The following is a 23,157-nucleotide window of genomic DNA, read 5'->3' as shown; positions in this document are numbered from 1 at the left end:
ACCATTATGACCAGTAATATCTTACAGAAATATCTTAAATTTCTGTATATTATTATTATTATCATAACATACATGTATTATAAATTATTTCTGCTGCTAGGCTGTGGCACTGCATTATCATTTAATCGAGAAAATCCCAAATTATTTTTGGTCGGAACCGAAGATGGATTAATTCACAAATGTTCTACTGTGTATGCTAGCCAATATTTGTCAACATACAGAGGCCATAGTCTTGCTGTTTATAATGTAGAATGGAATCATTATCATCCTCAGGTGTTTATATCATGCAGTGCAGATTGGAAAGTTTGTGTATGGGATCACACTCTCTTGTAAGTTATTTTATTATTATAGTTTGTAGGATCTTATTATGCATTATATATTGATATCAGTAAACTGCATATCATTTTGTTAATGAAAATTGTAATATACATTTGGTGCTACTTTATTAGGAATGTAGTCTAATATTCATATAGTATCAATTTTAGCACTCATTCTAATACTATTGATTCTAAAAGATGATGGATGTATACTATAGGAATACTAGCCCTCAAATAGAAGATAATATTCCTGAAGTGTTTAAATGTTGAATAGTGAAGAAGAGGATCAACATATCTCACTACTATTCTGTGTCATCCTATAAATCACACACACACACACACACACACACACACACACACACACACACACACACACACACACACACACACACACACACACACACACACACACACACACACACACACACACACACACACACACACACACAAAAATTGCATTCCTGAATAGTGTAAATGCTTACTAAGGGGAATTATCTCATTACAATTGGCAGCGCAGGATGAGTGCTGCCAATTGTATCGATTATCATGAAAGAGTCTAAAAAGTTACCTTGAAAGGATATTTTCTGTATATGCTGTTTTCATAGATTTTGCAGCTGCATTATAAAATTGATATTAGGGTTCTGAAGTATTTTAGGTAAGCATATCCCCTAACATTACACCATCTCTGCATTTCCCATTATACAATGGAGTTACAGTGGCTCATTCTCTGTTTTTCTAATCTTGAAGTAATCATGACTAATTCTGGTGTTACCTCTGAAAATACACTTTTCCTATTGTTTGTTTTTGACTGACAGAAGTGGTGCAGAGTGGGATCATCAGCTATTATAATCCAGTTATACTGTGTTGCTTACTGTAATTATACCAAGTTGCTATTTGGAGCCCTGTGGTATAACTGTGTGATTGTGCAATTTTCTCACTCCTTTGTCTTGGAATCATTCTAATCCTTCTCTGCCACATGCAGTTGATTGGTTGGTTAGTTTGCTCTTTATGATCATTTTTGGTAAGCCCTTGATGCTCTTCATGAACACTGAACTGGGAATCTGATGATAAGAATGTAGAAAGTTTTTTACCTTGGGTATAATATAACATTAACTTAAAAAAAATGATGATAAGAAGTTGTTAATGTTAATGTGCTGCCAAAAAAATTTCATTCCATGAAATTTTTCATGGAATGGGAGAGTGGATAGAACAAGCGGCTATTCTTGGAAACTGTATAAGGTGGATGTGAGCAATAGAGAGCAAGGAGCAGGTTATTTGCATGGAAAGTGGTTGGTGAGTGGAATGCATAGCCTGACATTCTGGTGAATCAGGACACACTGAATGAGTTTAAAGCACAATTTGATGAGCTTTTTATGTAATGTATCTCCCGTGATGAGTCTTCTGACTCCATGGAGTCAAAATGGTGATGATAATAATAAGCATATGATAATCACAGACACAAAATGTGCACTAAATGTCTAGCAAATGCAAGACTAATAGAAAATCACAATGCTTTTATTTTGATCTCTGTTTACAGACATAGATCTTGAAAACAATAATTCATACCAATAAGAATGACTACTATTTTCATATGTGCATTACTTTTTTTTATGATTTCAGGTGGAATGTGCAAGTCTTAAGATTTGAACAACCAAATGTGGTTCCAGATAGTGTATCACAAGATGTATAAATCTAATAATCCTGTTGCATTACTGTCACTAATGGAATACCTCATCATCTCATTTCATGGTGTGGATATACTGACTAAGCAGGATTTTCTCAACAGCCAAGTCACACTTGCTTGGTCATAACAGTATGCAAGTTCAAATCTTTTTCTGGCATAGGTATTTAAATATTATTAGCTTGTTGTCATTTATGATGCCTAGTATGCTTATTGAAGAGCTGAAGTGGCATAAAAAATATGTTGGTCTTCAGTTTATAATTCATGTGAACTTTGCTTGCTCATCACTGTGCTATAAATTTTCAACTAATACTTCTAGTGTTCATATAAAAATGTAACAGTTCCTTTGTGGGTCTATAACAAGTTCCACTAATATTGCTTCTCAGATGTGAACCCTCTCTGCCTTGTCCCAGTCATTCCTCTCTCTCATTATCCATCCCAGAACCCTCTCTAGACTCTAGATGTTCTTATCAATACACACATTGTAGTAATGACAAGAATCCTGTTCCTGCATCAACATTTCTCATGTCTTACACTACTGAGAGAAGAGGAGTGTCTGTTTTGCTTTACTGTTCTCTCTTTCTCCTCACTTTTTCATTCATCAGCATTCCTTTAATTCCTACTACCTTACTATTTTGCTCTTCCACATCACTGCTTATTTGCTCAGATTTATTTTCTACAGTTATTACTACTCTACTTCTGGCAACAGCCTTTCCAGACGACTCACACCAAATCTGTTCAAATTAAATATAGTCCATTAGTCTTATACAGTTTCATTTGTTCTCAAGCTTATCCCACACACTCAAGATTGCCACTTAAATGGCTACAATTAATGGGGGAAAAAAGTCTGAAAAATCCCATTAGAGAACCAGATTATTAAATGATACAAATATATATGGTGGCAATATGAGCAAAGAATTAATCATTACTTAAATTAAATAGAAAAACGCCAAGTAGAAACCAATGATATAATATAAAAACAAAATTAAACATAGTACCAAATGAAAATCCAGGAAATATTAAAAAAATTATTTTTAAAAAATATGGGATGATGAAATGAAAGAAATAATTAATCAGAAAAAGTAAAGAAACATGCCACAAATGGTCAAGAAGTAAAAAATTAGAAGATTAAATAAAGCATGAAAGAATAAGAGGCATAGCTAAAAGAGAAATCAGAAAAGAATGGAAAAGAGCAGTAGTAATTTCTATTCATAAGAAATAAAAGGTAATAAAGAAGACCCTAAAATTATAGAGGTATAGAGGTACATGCATTCTGAAAACTTTATTCTGAAAGCATAGAATAGTTTTAGAAAAGGACTTTCATATACAGATCTTTCTGTCTAAAATTAATAATAGAAGTAAGAAGAATACAATTTAGAAACACACATCACATTTATTGATTTTGAATAAGCATTCAATAAGATAAAAAGAAACACTTTAATTAACATACTACAAGAAAGCCAAATACGAAATGGCATTCTGTGAACTATTATACACATATGAAGATAATGAAATATAGATATAATTGAATTATCATCTTGGAAAGAAATAATGGAAGGAGTTAGACTGGCTTGTTTAGCTCCTGGTTTATGAAGGACTTCATCTATGAAGATATAAATTGGAAGGAGAAAATGGCACATGGCAAGATGGAAATGGAATTTATACAGTTACTAAGGGGGTAATTATATGAAACTGCATGTGATGGAAGGGGTCCAGGGGTTTGATAGTGTTGGTTCTGGTAACAGCATGCTGGCTTTGTTGACTGAGTGGTTAGCATATACGCTCTCCAGCCAAAAGGATGTGGGTTCGAATCCCGCCATAGGCATGGATGTTTGTGATTGTCTTTGAAAATACTAGTGGTGGTGGTGGGCGGTAGATGACATTGGTGTAGTTGTGATCTGTTGTAATAGGTAGATTGAGTGGTGGAGACAGAGGTGTAGAGTAGGTGCCCTCCCTCGATGAGTCTGGACTCCTTGGAGGTGTCGCATAATAATAATAATAACAGCATCAGATCTATCCATAACTACGGCAGCAAATCTGCTTCTGATTGGGGAAAGTAACCATGCATGTTATTCTAAGAGGTTGCTAAATATGTGGAATTCTCAGTCAATAAAGAGTTTATATGGCACTACAAAGCTGGTGATCATGACACACTCAGGAGGCAGCTTGTAGCAGTATCAATGGAAGGATGACATTGATTGGAGAAAATGGTATAAAGACAGCTGTTGCAGAATGTGTGGTGGAGATATTTAATGAGCAGTTCATAAAGATCTTTCAATCTTGTGAATGTGATTACATGGAGAAATTGAGAGCAGTAGATGATGGGGAGGAGAGACTGACTGTAAGTGAGCAAGAGGTGTATGGGAAGTTGAGAAAACTAGATGTTAATAAGGCTGTGGGACTTGATAATATATCACCATGTATTCTGAAGGAATGTGCCAGAGAGTTGACTCTGGCCTTCACATATTTTTTTAATACGAGTCTTGCACTGGGTCAAGTTCCTAAGGAGTGGAAGGAGGGCAAGACTGTGCCTCATAAAGGAAGTGATAGAACTCAAGCATCAAACTATAGGCCTATCTGTATGTCAGGTGTTTTGGTTAAGTTGTTGGAGAAGCTTGTGAGAACTAGGATCCAGAATTGGGTTGACAACAATGGTATTATCTTTAATCGACAGCATGGATTTGCTAAAGAGAGGTCATGTTTTAGTAATCTGCTTACTTATTGCAATAAGGTGGCTGCTTCCTTGGACAGAGGAGAAGGATACACAGTAATATACTTAGATTCCACAAAGGGTTTTGATAGATTACCACATGATAAGTTGATAGTCGAACTAGAGTGAACAGAGTTGGATATTAGATTATTGCATTCGATTGGAGACTGGCTATCTGATAGGTATCAACAAGTTGTGTATGGGGGAGTGATATCCAGGAAAAGGAAAGTCACTAGTGGTGTGCCTCAGGGGTTTGTTTTAGGGCCATTACTATTTAACTTGTATATTAATGATATTGGTGAAGATTTGGATGGAGATATTCAGTTGTTTACAGATGATGCAGAAGGTTTTAAAATTTGGAAAACAAAGATGGGATGCAGAATTTATTCTTGGTGAAGATATATTGTTGGAGGTGGAGGAAATAAGAAATCTGGGGTGGTAGTGGATAAGGATCTGAAATTTAGGGGACACATAGCCAAAATTGTGAAGACATCACAAAGGCTTCTGGGAATGATGTGGAGGACACTGACTTTTAGAAGTAGGGAGATTCTTGTTCCTTTGTATAAGGCTTTGATTAGGCCACACATGGACTATTGTGCCTAGATTTGGTCACCTGGTTTTCAGATGGATGAAGAGATGTTGGAAAGGGACCAAAGATGGCTGACTAAGGTAGTTTCTAACCTCTGGAATGTTGAGTATGAGGAAAGATTGAGAAGATGCAACTTGCAGAGTCTGGTGGACAGGAGGAAGAGGGGGAGATATGATAGAGACCTACAAGTTAGTAAGGGGTTGTTATAATTTCAGTGTTCTACAGAAAATAGTGGGAGATCAGAGGAGATTCAGAGGTCATCCCTGGAAACTATATTAAGAGGGTGTGAGTTGGGGAGTGAGAAACAGGTTTTTTTCATGCCGAGTTGTGAATGATTCAAATGCCTTGTCTGAGAGTGTGGTGTCTGCAGAGAATTTGAGTGTGTTTAAAGCATGGTATGATGAGATGTGTGTGTGTATGATAAAAGGACCTCCCAGATGAGTCTTTGACTCCATGCAGTCTTGGGTAATAATAATAATGATTTCTTGGTATCTTTAATAAAATATAGTATAACCAAGTGAAAAAACTTCCAACAACATAAAAAACGATTGCTTTAAAGATTGAGATCCAACTAGAAGGAAAACAAAAAAAGATAACAAAATTTTAGAACAAGTTAATTCTTTTATATATTTAGAATGCATTATTTCATACGAAGATGAATACGACATAAATATGCATAGAAGAGATAGGGGATATTAAAGATCCAACCTTATTTAAAAGCTGAATATATGTAAAAAAAGTGAAATAAATAAACGAGAAACTGATAATAGAGAAAGTAATGAAATATATACGATGTTATGGCATATATCAAAATCGCGTTAATCAAATCTAATAATCAATGGTAAAAATTACAATTCGCCCATGATCGATTACTGTATTAATAATTCGCAGGAGGCTGTGTAGGAGGAATGACATCATCATGGTCACACCACGAGGCTTGCCTGTTTTTGCATGGTAATTTTAACCCTGCGGAGCTCACGGTAGTAAAAATTGTAGCATAGGTCACGGTATATCTGAGAGATACATTCATTACTAGTATGTGCTAAAATGCAATAAAACATAAAGAAAAAACACTGCAAATATAATACTTGATGGTACAAATTAAGTGGATATTGAATCCAACATTATTTCATAGCTGAATATAGAAACTACAAGAGTTTCGTGCAGGATATATCAAAACTAAAAGTTTCGGCAGATGCAAGCATAAGCAACCTTGTGGGCAACTCATAGTAAAGGTGGAGTAAGATCCAGATCACTTTCCTTAGTGTTTTCCATAATATAAAGCACATCTCCTAGAGCAGCGCTTCCCAAACTGTGGGCCATGGCCCTCTTGGGGCCATAGGTTTTGTTGAGGGGGGGGGCATGAAATAATGAAAACAAATTTAAAATGTTTTAAGACTAAGTACATTTTTTTTATCTTAAAAGAAATGTATTTAATTTTTATTATTTATTATTTCTTTTTTGTTATTTTTTATATTTTAATGGAAAAAATCACACATTGGTGCAGGTTCACAAATTTTGCTTCCTGCATATTTTGACGCTTAATGAATATTAGTAAATATATGCTTATTCATATGTTTCATTTCAAAGCAGAAATCTAAGAATTACAGTTTCAAATATTTCACCTGATATTGACTTTTTGTATAGCAGTATTGAAACCATCCATCACATTAAATTGTTAATAAACTTCTTTTATGTTTTTAATTCTTTCTTTATTACTAATCGTTTTACGTTTCATGTGCTTGTATTGCAAATGTACAATAGCAATATATCTATCTATATAATAATATGTGATAACGTGCCATGTCAAATGTGTATGTAAGATGCTAAAAATGTAATATATGCATTTGATTTTTGTAATATTCGCTCTGTATGTTTAGTATTAAATATAAATACAATAAATATTATAATAATATATGTCAATATTACGATTTTTTTTCGAGGGGGGCATTAAATATTTTAATTTTTCCAAATGGGGCCCTGACATCCAGAAGTTTGGGAAGCACTGTCCTAGAGGACATGTATGATAAATAAGCCTTTGGCTCTCTCTTTCAGTAATACATGATGGTTTATTTATTTTCAGTTACAATCTAGAAATCATTGAACAAAGAATAAAAAAAACAACAACTAAACCATACTATACTGACATCGGAAATTGTGTATCTCTCAGATACAATTTATTGTCAAATATCACAAACCTTTACATAACATGTGTTAAACCAAACTGGCAGCAAAAAAACAGTGTGGAATATCACTCGTAACATATGAATATACAGCTACTCATGACCTCCTCTCTACTCCTGACTACTCCACGCTATACACTGAATTGTGTAAGAATATTTATGTTTAACATTTTGCATGTATCTGTCAGATCAGCTGTGAGCTCTGCAGGGTTAAAGGCACGTTAATCAACACTCTTGCCGCGTATATCAAGGGATTGCTGCAATTAATTTCGCTGCATTAATCAAATCCCGCATTAAGCAAAACCGCATTAAGCAAGGGATACCTGTATATGGTTTGATGAAACATGTTAAAGGAATGCAAATGAAAAACCTACCCAAACAAGTTCTTCATTATAAACCATCTTGCACTCCTAATTTTTTAGGAAATGACAATGTAAACGAAATTATTAATTAGAAAAACTTTAATTAATAATTACTTATACTTCACCAATGTTAAATTGCCATCTTCAGGGATCACAAAACAATGATATGTGTACGCAGGCACTCACACTAAGCAAATGAGGCCGAAGAAAGGCAACTGAAGTCGGTCCTAGTCCTGAAAGTGCCACCTAGTGGGCTAAATTAGGTTGCCATTGGGCTGACGATCTTACAATGTAAGCTTCCCAAATTTCAGGCAGTGTCATACACTCAAATTTGTTTTGGTTTGAGAAGTTTTTCAGAGCTGAAGCTCATTCAAGGAATATTCTTTTGTACTTCAAATGCTCAGCAGTGGAATTCTTTAGTTATTCTCACATTCAGTTTTATTCTCTTTTATGCAGATGTTGTTTGTGAAATCTTGGCTCTGATCATCTGGGATTCAACTCTATGTTGCTGTGATTCCTTTTACACTAACTTTCCTCCAGATCTAAGGCTTTTAAAATAGTATCCAGAGCCACCGTCATGATATTTATTTTATACATTTTTTGCAGAAGATTTCTATATTATTCCATGACTTTGTTTAACAACTTTTACTCAGACTTATTTACATTTTTCCTTTGTATTCTCTTAAGGTCTATGCTGACTTACTTAGGAGGAACTTTCGATATTTTATTAACATTACTATTAACCTCTGACCTCCTTTTAGCTGATTCAATGTGTCTACATTCACAACACACTCAGGCAATGCATTCGACTCATCAACAACACTCCATGCAAAGAACTTTCTCCTCATTTTTCTACTCACACTCTCCTTATACAGTTTCCAGCAATGCCCTCTTGTTCTATCCCCCCCTCCCATTCTTTGAAAAATCTCTTCCATGTCAACCTAATAACACCTTGACTAGCTTATGCTTTTCAATCATATCTCCCTCTTCCTCCTATTCATGAGGCTCTGCTATTTACATTCTCTTAATCTGTTCTCGTACTCTACATTCCAAAGACCACTGATCACCTTTGTGAATCTTCTCTGGAGGCTTTCCAACATATCCTCATCACCATGAAAACCCTGTGACCAAATGTGTGCACAATATTCCATACGAGGCCTGAGCAAGGCCTTATACAGTGGTATCATAATCTCTTTATTTTTGCATTTCAAGGTCCTCTGCATCATTACCATTAGCTGATGTGATGTCATCACATTATGTGTAATGTGGTCCCTGAATTTCAGGTCCTTGTCCACCACTACTCTCAGATCTCTTATCTCACTACTTCCTTTAAAGTTTCCCCATCAAGTGTATACTTTGCATCCCATTATTGCTTACTTTGCAATATTGAACTGATAGTTCCACTTACCTGCCCATTCATGCAACCTATTCAAGTCTTCCTGTAAGGCCATAACATTTGCTTAATCTGCTTTGCTCTCCCCAATTTTGCATCGTCTGCAAACAGCTGCATATCACTAGTTAAAACCATCTCAATATCATTGACATACAAATTGAACAACAAAGATCCCTTCCTCTTTTGGGATACTGCACACTGATAAACAACTTTTTGATACCTATCTGACAGCCAGTCACTGATCCAACACAGAAGTCTGTTATTCAATCCAATCTGTATCATTTTATTTAACAGCTTGTTTTGTGGCAGTCTATCAAAAGCTTTTGCAAAATCCAAGTACACCACTGTATATTCATCTCTCCTGTCCAAAGTATTTGTCACTTTGTTATAGTACATAAGTGAGTTAGTAAAACATGATTTTCCTTTAACAACCTATGCTGATAACCACAGAGAATACTGCTGTTATCAACTCATTTCTGTATCCTACTTCTCACCAGTCTCTCTATAGTAATATCACCACAACTCTAGATATATATAAAGATTGTCGTAAAATTTAAAGCCACAGCCTTATCACCACCTTTATGCAGTTGAGCAATTTTACCTTCTTTCCATTCCCCTGGAACCTGTGTTGTTGTTGTTGTAAGACTTATTGAACAGGCATGCCAATGCTACTGCCAATTCCCTGGAATGTTCCCTTAAGATGTGTGGTTAGCCTAGTGGTTAGTTATGTGCTTCGTGCATAGCTATTTGATTCCTGTTGACAACATAAGGAGCTTAAGGATCTTTCTCAGCCATAGCCAAGTTAGCAGGTCTTGGGCGTGGACAGCAGGGTTTTTCTAGCCAGTTTGTCTGGGGATTTTCATCTATAGTCTTAGGATATAGTACTTAATCCCTCATTAGGGATGAAAATCTATAATCATAGGATATAGTACTTAATCCCTGATTAGGAGAGCTCAACCAATCCTAAGGGGTAGTAGAGGAATAGCGGGAACCCCACATGAATAAAAAAAAAAATAAATAAATAAAAATAAAAATCTTATCCCCTTATTGACATCAGGGTTATTTATTTCCTTAAATACCTCCTGGTAACTCAAAATTAAGCCAGCCTCTTCTATGCCCCTCTACACTTAAGTTCTTCATAATTCCACTCTGAGCAGGATGAAACACCCCTATAAATTGATCACAGAATACCTCAACAACATCTTTTGCAGCAGTTACAATTCTACCATTTTCATCCATTAACATCATCTTACCCTGATTATTCTTCCTTCTACTTGCCACATATCTAAAAAAACTCTCTGGGGTTTTTCTTTGCCTGATTTGCCAATTACTGCTCATACTGCACTTTTGTTTTCCTTACTTTCCTTATGAATCACTCTCCTGGCTTGTTCTTTATACTCTTCGAGTAACTGATTATTACCATTATTCATCCTGTACTGTCTCCAAAGTATCTTCTTCTTCTTCCAGATTTCATACTTAAGCCCCCTCATTCATCCATTTTACATCTACGTTATTCAGCTTTTTGGCCTTTGGATACATTCACACATTGATGCTGTTATGTATTTCTTTGTCAGTTCTCAAACAATATTTATTTCCTATCCGCTTAACTCCTCATTCCATGCTATATCTTCAAGCTGTCTCCTAAGCTTGTCATAATCACCAGCCTTATAATTCCACACATACATCCTTTCCTCACAGAAGTCTGGATATCGCCACAACCCAGGGAATCACTTCATGATCCCTCTCACCAACTGGAGGAAAGTGTCAAAATCCACTCACAAAACTCCTGATCCTCGTGTTCCCTCCTTTGCATGCTGCCTGAGATAGTTATCTCTCAAGAACTCGAGAAATTCATTTTCCTCATTCCCAAATGCTATCTCTTCATTCCAATCTATACTGCCATAATTAAAATCACCCATAATAATTGCCCTTCCTGTGTTCATTAATCCATGTTCTTTATACATTTCTTTATCACCGCCCTCCACTTTCTGGCCTATAGTAACACTGAACTAAATATGTCTTCCTGCCAACCTTCACGTTACACCACACTGCCTCATAACCATTGCCACTATTTCCTCCTTTCAGGTCTACCTTATGTGGACATAATTGAAGCAGATAAATTAACTGTGGAAAGAGTACAAAGGCAGATAACAAATATGATTTCAGGACTGTACAATGTTAGTTATGAGGAATGGCTGAAGGAATGTGGACTGCAGAGTTTGGTGGATAAAAGGAGGAGAAGTGATATGATTGAGACTTTTAAACTGATTTATGATTGATTGAGACTTTTTGATATTTGATTTTGATGTGATGTGATTGAGACTTTTGCCTGATAGAGTGGTGAGAGCGAGAACGGTCAATGAGTTTAAGGAGTGGTATGACAGACTTTGTGTTTCCTAGGAGAGACTTCCCATGATGAGTCTTGATAGACTTTGTGTTTCTTAGGAAAGACCTCCTGCGATGAGTCTTTTGACTCCATGGAGGCCTGAATAATAATAATAATTCCCCTGTTATCATCAGCAGCACTCCCCCTTCCCTTCTTTGCTTTTCTATCCTTGTGAAAAATACTGTATCTTTCCATTTCTATTCCTGTTAGAATATCGTCTTCATTCAATCATGCTTCACTAGATATTCCACTGGATATTCCACTGGATATTCAACTGGATATTCCAATGATTTTGGGGCGAATAAACTCAATCAATGAAACCATTTCATCTCCCTTATTTCTTATACTTCTGTTATTTGTAAACAAACACAGCAGTTCATTTTTAGGTCTATGACCAGTCCTATCCAAGCCACTTGTTGGTTGTGATTTTGCCATCACACCTGCCCTTGCCCAGTCAACTTTATCCACTTACCACATATATCTGCTCAAGTCTCAACTTCCCCACCCATATTGCAATATCACTGCCACTTTCAACTTCCACTCTCCCTACGTCATGTCTGTCTCTCAGTCCATTCTTCCTCAATTTCCCTGTTCCTCTTGCATTTCCATTCTCTTTTCATCTGTCACACTACTACTGTTTCGACTGCCAACCACTTCTGTCTCTTCCATACCACTCTCCTGATTTTTAACTTCATCTTTACTTCTGATCTCTTGCATACCTTACACATACACTGTACTTCCATCTAGCAACACTTTTTCCAGTGCACTCACTCCAAAGCCATTCAAATGACTTTGGAGTGAGTGCACCCCCCACCCAGTCATGCCTGTATAATTTCATTCTTCCCTAAAACACATACCATACATCCACAGACTGCCCTCCCTTCTCCTTACACAGCTCCACTAGCATGCCATTCATGATTTTGGCTCTCCATCTCAACTCATCATTGTCATACCTCTAGAACACACTGACAACCTTTCCCCCTACGCTGTTATCTTTTGCTCTTCTCAATAACCTTCTGATATTCGCCCTCATGTGTGTATGGGGATATGTGATCTAAGTTTTAACTGTCCACTTAGATCAGATGTCCCCATACCCACCACTAATTCTCTTGCATGTTTTTTTTTCTTGTCCAACACCTGAATTATCCTACTCATTCTCCTTCCTGGATAGCAGACCTTATGGATTCTCTCATTAACTATTCCGCTATCTATGGAATCTGCATATACTGCTGTCCTGGAATCACTCAATCACCTCTCTTACTCTTTTTTCTTTCATTCTATTCTTTTGCACACTTTCGTTAGTTTTCCACTATACGTTATCACTCCACATATTTCTCATTTCATTTTTTGTTCTCATTAACTGTTTCATCAAATCTTGCATGCTGACAATGTCACTCTCTGTCACTCCTGCAGCCTAGCTACCTGGTCTGCCGCACCTTACTTCCAGTTCCTCATTCATACTTTCTTTCACTCCCTTATCACTAACTTTCACTCCTCCATTCTTGTGTTCTTTCACAAGAATGGAGAAGTGAAAGAACACAAGACAAAGAACACTCCCTTGATTTCACTAGCTTTCGTTTCATTTCTGTTTCTTACATTTACACCATCTTTTATCTTTTCAGTCTGTTTTGCATTCATTGCCTCATGGTCTAATAATATATTGCACTTCCTACAAATACATACTTTCTCTCATCTCCCATTCATTTCTCTCTCTCTCTCTCTCTCTCTCTCTCTCCACAGACACAACTTGATATGATTTCTTCTTTTCCACTCTGTCTCTTTGATGGTGGGACAGCATACGTAATATAACAGTTAACATATAAATAGTTGACATATAACAGTTAATATATAACAGTTGACAGTGAGATAGTGTCTAGAAAATATGAGTACAACCAACAGTAAGATATGATGTAAGAAAGGAAGGTTGAATGATAGCAAAGTAGTGATTGTGAATGACAACAAAAAAAATAGTGCAAGAAGTACTTGAAACTGGATTTGGCAATGATGAGATCAGATATGAGACATATGTGAAGTGAAATGGGAAGAAATGTGGATATGAATAGAAGGGTGAGAAATAATAGAATGAAAAAAAGGCTGAGTGAAGTAATGAATGATTTAAGAGGGGTATTGTATAACACCTCAGTTATTCCAGATGTGATGAATGAGAGAGAGTGAAGAAAGTTTGTTTTCCAGGAGGAAGAATGAGCACAGTGATTGATGCATTGGATAATAGCAGTAAGAAAGCAAAAGCACTAGTTATAACAGGAATGAATTATTTAGTTGTGAAATATAAAATGTAAGAATGGATATAAGGAGATTGCTCGGGGAGTAAAAGATAACAATTAGTAGCAAAGATAATCAGTGTGTATCAGTATGACAGTAATGATTTGAGATGGCGACCAAAGATTAAACTGTTACCAATACTATGTGAAAAGAAAGAAATGCAGTGCGTGTGGATATGCAAGAGAAGTAAGAGATGATGCAGAAGAGTAGGTGAGTAGAAGAGATTGAAGGTCCTCGTAAATGGAGAAATCAGTAGTGTGAGTGGTAAGAATGAAAAAGCAGAAATACAGAACAAACAAGGAAATGGGGGTTGAATCAGGGTGGACAGGAGACATTGCATGAGATTTCTTCTGGAAATAATACAGAGATAAAGGTCTTGAAGATAGGTCAGCTGGAGAAACTGTTTTGCTTGAAAGGAGAGTAATGATGCTGGTGAGCAAGAGATCCGAAGCAGTAAGAGGTAATTCTTTCTTTTATGGTTACACAGTAGTCAGCATTCATAGTGAAGAATTTATGGGGACACAACACGTGTGTTAGAATAATTACTTTACTTAACATTAAGCAAGTAACAGTCAACGTTTCGATCTCTGTATTGAGGTCAACATCAGGAAAACATATATATGTAACATTCCTCTAGTCATGTGATCATCAATTTGAAACAACCAAAAAAGCAACATTTAGAAAACAACAAACATTTAAATTCATCTTTGTATAGTGCAGCATCATGTAGCTTGTATCCGTTACATGTGTATAATTTCCTGATGATGACCTCAATACAGAGGTTGAAATGTCGATTGTTACTTGCTTAATGTTAAGTGAAGTAATTATTCTAACTTGTGTTGTGGCTCCATAAATTCTTCACTATGAAAGTAAGAAGTAATGATCAGGAAGTAGGGTCAAAAAGATTAAAGGAAAGAGTACAGAGTATATATTTCATATTATTTCCTTCTGAAAAGGATATAGAAGTAAATATCATGATGTTGAGTCAACTCTTACTGGAGGTGAAAGTAATAACAGCAGTAAAAACAGGAGATCTGAGAAGGTAAGAGGTGATGGGAAAGGGATTGAATGCTTGTAAATAGAGAGGAGAGTAATATGTGTGTGTGATATATATGAGTAATATAACAATAAGTGAGGATAATGGGAGAACTGGAATGTAAAACAGATAAGATGGAGGAAATGCTTAATGCTAAATAATGAGACTGGTTGCAAAATTGTGGTTTATTATTACAATTGTACAACTAATTGTTATCCCCTTCAACATACTCCCCTCCTCTATCTATACACCACTGCATACGAATTTTCCATTGTGGACAGGAAGACACTGCATGAGAACATTTTATGAATGCTAAGATTATTAGAAATAAGAGGAATGTGGAGTTGCACTGATTGAGTAATTGCTGGAATAAGTGAGAAATGGTTAGATGTGGATGACATCTTGAAGAGCATAAAGATTGTAGAATATGATGTTTTTTGAGAAGATAGAAAGGGCAGGAAGGAAAGGAGTACTGTTGATGATAGCAGTGGAATTATGTTCATGTAAAGGGGAGGAAGAGAATAGTGGCAATGATTTGAGAAGTGTGGTGTGCAGTACAGGTGGACAGGAAGAAATATTTAGTAGGATGTTGCTATAGACCTTGAAATGTGGAAGGCAAGGAAATTTATAGCAAATTAGCCTAGCAAATAAGAAGAGGATAATCATTATTGCTGATTTTAATTATGTAAAATATGATAGATTTGAAATGACATGGCTTCTTGGAGTGGGCCCCACAGTTTGAGAACCACTGGTGTAGACGATGATGGTAGTGCACTTCATTGTAGTTGGTGGATTGAGTGGTGGAAACAGAGAATTGTAGAGTGGTGCCCTCTCTCAATGAGTCTTTGGATTCCTTGGAGGCAGTGGCACACCCAGAGGGGGAGGCCAAGAGACCCTGTCCCCCCAAAAGAAAAAAAAACACTAGAAAAATTTCCCAAAATCTTTTCCTAATTAAAATTCATTTCTTTTTTATTTATGTTGTGTCGTGTCTTCTATTTCTATACTACTTATGAATTAATGATCATTGCAGATGCTCAGTCATAGGTCGTGTGCAATGCGTAGGGGGTGTATTCTCAAATCATCTACTCATCCCCCCCCCCCCCCCAGATTAAATCCTGAGTGTGCTGCTGCTTGGAGGTGTCATGTAATAATAATAATATTATTATTATTATTATTTCCATTGCAGTATTAAAGCAGCATTGATTATAATTTGTCCCATCATATTAATCTATTCAAATGGATCTCACTGTAGTTTCATTCACTCGCATTTCTCAGCTTAGCATCATCAGCAAACTGTTGGATAGTTCCTTTAAACAATTCCCATTGCATTACATACCCAGCATCTTCCAAGTGAGTGATGTATTACATTACTGGTCACCTGCATTCTCCTTGAATCTTCTTTGCTATACGAGGTGTGGCTATTAAATAATGAGACTGGTTGCAAAATTGTGGTTTATTATTACAATTGTACAACTTAATTGTTATCCCCCTTCAACATACTCCCCTCCTCTATCTATACACCGTTGCATATGAATTTTCCATTGTTTGAAGCAGTGCTGCAAGTCATTAGGTGTTATCTGCTTCAGTAGCACAGATAACACCTTGCTGTTTTCTCCTTGACATCATGGAATAGCTGACAGCGGAGCCAGACTTGCAGGAGAAGATCATCACATATTATTATTATTTATTTATTTTATTTAGCATATGGCAGTCTACATGCAGTTATAAAAGTACATAAGTCAAAATAAATATATAGAAAGTAAGTGACAAACAATTAGAATAAAACAAAGACACTTATACTTTCAACAAACAAAGCACTTATAGGTTAATATCAAGTTGTCTGATCCAGTTTATAACAGGCGGTGTCACCTCCAGGAAGTCGTTTCTTTGGCCTGTGTATGCACGAAGACTGCACTCAGTAGAGATGTGGTGGATTGATTGATTCAGGTGCCTGCAGTCACTTTCCAGTGAGGGAATTTTTCCCCACTTGTAGAGAGAGCTTGCACATCTTTCATGTCCGGTGTGAATCCTGTTTAGCATTATCCAAGTCTTTCAGCTCAGTTCCATACCTGGGATGTTGAGATGATGCCTATCAAACCAAGTTTGGAGTTGAACATTGGTATTTATGCTCCACGTTCGCTTCCATTGTTCTTTGGTGTTGTAGTTGGTTGTTCTCAGGTGTTTAGCTTCACAGAGAGTGGGCTTTCTTGATTTCAGTCTGCTGAGCTGTAGCTCTAGTATGTCATTGTGTATAGGCAATTCAGTGTTGCTGAGTATTTTATCATATTCAGGTAGTAGAGCATCATGTCTTCGTAGGTTTGGTGGTATTATGTTACTTAGCATTGGGAGCCAGTAAATAGGAGTTGTTTTTATGGTTCCAGTGATAAGTATGTGGTGTTAAGCAGGTGGTCAATTAGTTTGGTATGGCAGCTGTCGAGCCAAACAGGAGCGCAGTACTCTGCCACCAAAAAAACCAATCCGAGTGTGGATGTTCTTAATGGGGTTGCTGCTGCACCCCAAGAAGTGCCACATAATTTCTGAATGATGTTGTTTCTGGTTCTGATTTTTCCAGCTGTGCTTTCAGCATGTTTCTTATACGATAAGGTGTGATCAAGTGTAACTCCTAGGTATTTAGGATATTTGTTATGGTGTTGAACTGAGTTTCGAAATCGGATGTTCAGCTCGTCAGGTGCCAGTTTATTGCTGAGTTGGAATGTTGACACTTCAGTTTTACTTTGGCTTGGTTGCAGTCTCCATTTTTTAAAGTAGTTATGCATAGCAGCAAGGTCATTTGTGAGAGTTTCCTTCGTCCATCTTAGTTCTCTGTTTCTGGTGGCTAACGCTTTGTCATCCATGTAGCAGAATTTTCTAGATGCTGTATCTGGCAGGTCAGCTATGTATAGGTTAAATAAGAGAGGGGCCAGTACTGAGCCTTGCGGTAGGCTGTTGTTGAGTTTCTTTTGATTACTGATATTTTCTCCAGGGATAACACAGCTATATCTATTGTTGAGCAGATTATTAATAAGCTGTATTGTTCTTCGGCACGGTAATATTTACATTAGTTTATACAGCATGACCTCTTCCAGATGGTGTCGTATGCAACAGTTAAATCAAGGAAAACTACAGAAGTTTTAAGATTTTCTTGAAAGCCCGCTTCAGTGTATGATGTCAGTGCCAGAACCTGGTCACAACAGCTGCAATTGGGCTTAAAGCCTGCCTGTTCTATCGGAACGTGTTCAAGGATGGTGTTGCTTATGCCTTTGTACAGTAGTCTTTCCAGTAATTTATATGTGCAGCTTAGCAGTGCGATTGGACAATAGTTTTGTGGGTTGTCAGTTGATTTTCCGGGTTTGGGAAGGGCTATGATCTTAGCTTTCTTAAATTCCTTTGGCAACACGGTGGTGTTTATTATTTCCGAGAATAAATGGGCGAGCCATTTTTTGATATTTTTGCCAGCATGAATAAGAAATTCCGGGTGAACTCCATCAAACCCAGGGACCTTTCCCATATTTGTATCAGCTAGTGTATTGTTGATTTCCTCATCACTGAAGCATCTTGCATATTCTGATTCGTCTTGCAGTTTTGCCTTCAGGTTTCTGGCTCTCTTTTAACTTTAATGGTATGGTTTTTATCACGTTGGCATCTCGAGATTCTAGTAATGTGGTTAGCAACTTGGTTTGATGTGACTTCTTTCTTTTTAGTAGTCATCGTTGTAGCGCCTCCTAGCTTCCGTAATACACTCCAGACCTTCCTACTGGAGTGCCTGAGGTCCAGTCCCTGAACTGTTTCGATTCAGCGTTGTTGTCTTACTGTGTCCAAGTCATGGAGGAGATCTTTTGCTATTTCCAAATCACTGCTCTCCATAAATTTCTTGTAGAGCTGTTTGCTCCGTTCATTCCATCCAGGGATATATCCCTTTCTGTAACCCCTAAGGATATGTTTTTTAGCTGTAGAGATGACAGCTCCTACAAATCAATTGTAGTTATTGGGTACAGGAGGTATGAAACGAACACACTTGTCAAGGTCAATGGCATATTTTTCCCAATCGGCTCTTCGAAGGTTCCATCTCGAGTGGGGAATTGATCGGACAAGAGGTATTTTTATGCCCACTTCAAGGAGGACCGGTCAGTGTCGGCTGTGAGGGAAGTCACTGAGAACTCTTCTTTGAGCAGGTAGAGGTTCATTCGTGTTGTTAGAGATGACAAAGCAGAGGTTAGGTTTATAGTCTCTTCTCCGTGCTGCTGATCTGAAGGTGCCACATTCTTTAGCATCAAAGACCAAGCAGATATTGGAAGTTTCAGCCCAGTCGGTGAAGGCTATGCTGCATTCATCATTCTGAGCATACTTCCATAACTCATGGTGGTTATTGAAGTCTCCCGCATATATAGTTGGGTGGCTCAAAAGAGGAAGGACTTGTTGAGGCCATTGGACGTTTGGTGGCTTGTAGACATTAGCAAGCGTCAGTTCACCCAACTTTGTCACAATCAAGCTGACATCATCATCACTTGATGCAGAAACAAGTTCGATCTGCTCATTGTTGTTGCAGGCATATGTCGCTATGCCATATGCATGGTGGTAAGTTGCTCCTACAAGCTGGTAGCCGTATATTCTCCCTCTTCTGTACAGTCTTCTTCAGTAGCAGCATGTGTTTCCTGAAGGAGTACAATGTCTATATTTTGGCCAAGAAGGAATTTTGAAAGCTATTCACATTTTGATTTGCTAATTCCTTCAGTGTTAAGATGACAGATTCGGACTTGGGGTCCGAGATTTCTAGTCAGTTGGTTCTTCAAACCATTCACTTCTGATTGCTGCATGTAGTTAGTAGACAGGAGATCCATGGATAGACTGGCTGCCAAGGTCGCTCTAGCTCATTTAACGTTATCCAGGGTGCACCACGAGGAGGTGAGCTAGGATTGCACCCCATTATTATTATTATTATTAATAATAATAATCAGACCAAAAGACATCAAGAAACACTCAACCGACCTACTTCCAGTTATACAAAAACTGTTAAATAAAATCTTCGAAACGGGACACATACCTGAAACACTGAAGACTGCATTAATCACACCCATACACAAACAGGGAAAAAGAAACATAATAAGTAATTACAGACCTGTCGCCACGCTGCCTATAATCAACCAAATCATGGAGCACATTGTACATCAGAAACTCTCCACATACATTGAAAAATTTCAAATCATACCCAAAACACAATATGGCTTTCAAAAAAATAAAAGAACAGCAACACTCCTGGAAGATTTCACAGATCTAATAAACACTGCATTGGATAAAAACAGAATAACATTAGTGGTATTCATTGACTTAACAAAAACATTTGACACACTAACACATAAAACCTTGTTAACGAAACTTACCCATATCAGAATTGGAGGTCGTCTACTCCAGTAGTTTAAAGCATACACAAAAAACAGAAAGTACATCACACGTATAGGATCAGCATACAGCAAAGAGATACATGTAACCTGTGGAGTACCGCAAGGAGATGTCCTATCTCCCATTCTATTTAACATATACACACACGACATAAGCCAACTCCTCCTAAAAAGTAAAATCTTCCAGTATGCAGACGACACGGCCATAGTATCCATTCACAACAATGCAAATATCGCTTACAAAAATATGCAACACGACATCAATCAAATCACTAACTGGTTAACTGAAAACGGCATATATATAAACCCTGGAAAAACAAAGCTAATGATATTAAAAAACCCCCAAACCCTGCCCATAGAAACTAAATATCTCACTATCAAACATTCATCCTCCTATACACAAAGTGCAGAACCTAAAATCATAACCATCACACAGGTGAAAACAACACGCTATCTTGGACTTCACTTCGATGCTGATCAAAGTTGGAATAGCCATACAAACTACCTACGTACCAAACTTAGGATAATAGCAAGCAAACTATACAGATTAAAAGACATTGCCCCAACCCACATAAAAATACTAATCTATAAAGCATTATGTGAAACATTTTAAGATATGCAATCACATCATACGCATTCTGCGCAGACTACAGGCTTAACAGGCTACAATGGTTGCAAGATAAAATGATAAAACTGATATTCTGGGAACAACCCACTCTTATGCAGGAAGCACGGACAAAACACAAAATATTTAAGGTGAAACACTTATGCCACTACACAGTCATGTTAAAACACTACTACAGCCCAACATATAGAGTAACCAGAACAACATATCGAATAACAAGACCACAGTCAACAAACTACATAACATATAAGTACAACAATCACCACGGCAAAGCCACCCGAAACTTCTACGTAATGATAAACAAACTGCCGTTGGACAACAGAAACCTAGGAACATACAGAGAGCTGAAACAGGCACTATATAAATATTATAGCGAGAATGAAAATTAGAGCAATTCTTGTTTCTCTCTCCCCCACCACACATGCACACACACACAAACCTATGACAACCCCTCCCCTTCTCAAAAACTATCACTGCAAGAACACAAAGAAACAAACACACCATGTCTAAATCCAACCCTATTTGCACAAAAAAAAGAAAAAAAAAAGTTAAACTGTAATAGCAGTCCAAGTCTTCCAAGCACGTACCAACAAACAGTAAAATCAACACCTGGCTTGTGACCAGTATAGGAACATAACTATGAAACCACCATCCTCTATCATCTATTATCTTCCTCAGATAAGCTCTGCTAAGCTTCAAGGAAGAAAATTATTAACTTGCAAGTAACTGTTATACACAATTGTAATGCATTATAAATATTATATATATATATATAATTACTACAGCAACTATGTATGCAATTCATCTGAGACATAAAAAAAAAAATAATAAATAAATAAATAAATAAAATATATTATTATTATTATTATTATAATTATGTATATTCTAAATTCAAAAATTCTGTATAATCCTTATTGTAAATATTATTATTGTATGTAATTTATACTGAGACATAATAAAATGTTCTTAAAAAAAAAAAAAAAAAAAAAAAATTATTATTATTATATCACACCTCCAGGGAGTCCAAGGGCTCATCGAGGGAGGGCATCAACTCTACAACTCTTCGTCTCACTACTCCACCAACCTTCATCATCTAACACCAACGCCATCTACCACCAACTACCACCACTAGTGCTTTCACAGACAATCACAAACGTCCATGCCCATGACAGGATTCGAACCCGCAGCCTTTTGGCTGGAGAGCAGATACCTAACCACTCGGCCAACCAGGCCGGCATGAAAATCCACGTCTCATCACATGTGATGAGACGTGGATTTTCCAGTACGATCCAGAAACAAAGAGACAATGAATGCACTGGAAAACTCCCACATCACCAAGAATGAAAAAATCAAGAATGAGCAAGTCAAAACTTGAAGGGAATACTGATAGTTTTTTTTTTTTTATATCAGTGGTGGTGTGATAATGGTTGAATGGGTACCAGCGGGTCAGACAGTTAACCAACATTGTTACCTTGAGGTTCTGGCCAAGCTGAGAGAACGAGTGAGGAAGGAGAGAGACCCAATCTGTGGAAGAATGACGCTTGGATTCTCCATCAGGACAATGCTCCAGCCCACGGTATGTTGAAGGGGATAACAATTAAGTTGTACAATTGTAATAATAAATCACATTTTTGCAACCATTCTCGTTATTTAAAAGCCACACCTCGTATACCACTTTTTTGATAACTGCTCCTTAGGCATCATCTTTTCTTTCTGCTAGTGGCTTAATATCCACATCAGCTTGTTATTATTATTATTATTATTATTATTATTATTACACCCTCCATGGAGTTGACAGACTCATCGTGGGAGGTCCATTCAACTGACAAACATATTTATCATATAGAATCTTAAAATCCTTAACTCCTTGCATTAACAACACATTCTGGTAATGCATTCCATTCACTGACAATTCTACATGTAAAAAACTACTCCTCACACCCTTCTTCACCACACTTTTACATAACTTCCAGGAATCATCTCTGGTTCTTCCCCTCTCACCTTCTACTCTTTTTATAATCCCCTCTGAATTAATCTGATAAAATCCTCTCACTAACTTAAATGTCTATCATATCATCTCTCTTCCTCCTATCCAGCAAACTCTGCAATCCACATTTCTTCAACTTCTCTCCAATGTCTCCACATCAAGTTGAAAATCAGGTGACCAGATCTGAGCACAATAGTCTCAGGTGTGGT

General features: G+C 37.0%; 1 protein-coding gene across 3 annotated transcripts in view; it reads left to right on the top strand.

Moving 5' to 3' along the window:
* LOC150098246 (dynein intermediate chain 2, ciliary) overlaps window positions 1-23,157 on the top strand; it is a 504,968-nt gene that overhangs the window by 436,305 nt on the left and 45,506 nt on the right. For all 3 annotated transcript variants that reach the window (XM_090405921.1, XM_090405922.1, XM_090405923.1), the window contains one exon: window positions 101-329. In XM_090405921.1, the coding sequence (XP_090262047.1) occupies window positions 101-329 (229 nt within the window). The remainder of the gene's footprint in view (window positions 1-100; window positions 330-23,157) is intronic.

Source organism: Typopeltis vanoorti, chromosome 16 (genome assembly GCF_054136105.1).
Source record: "Typopeltis vanoorti isolate ZY-2024b chromosome 16, IOZ_Tvanoo_1.0, whole genome shotgun sequence".
Classification (NCBI taxonomy): domain Eukaryota; kingdom Metazoa; phylum Arthropoda; class Arachnida; order Uropygi; family Thelyphonidae; genus Typopeltis; species Typopeltis vanoorti.
The sequence above is the reverse complement of the archived record's forward strand: the minus strand, read 5'-3'. Positions and strand labels throughout refer to the sequence as shown.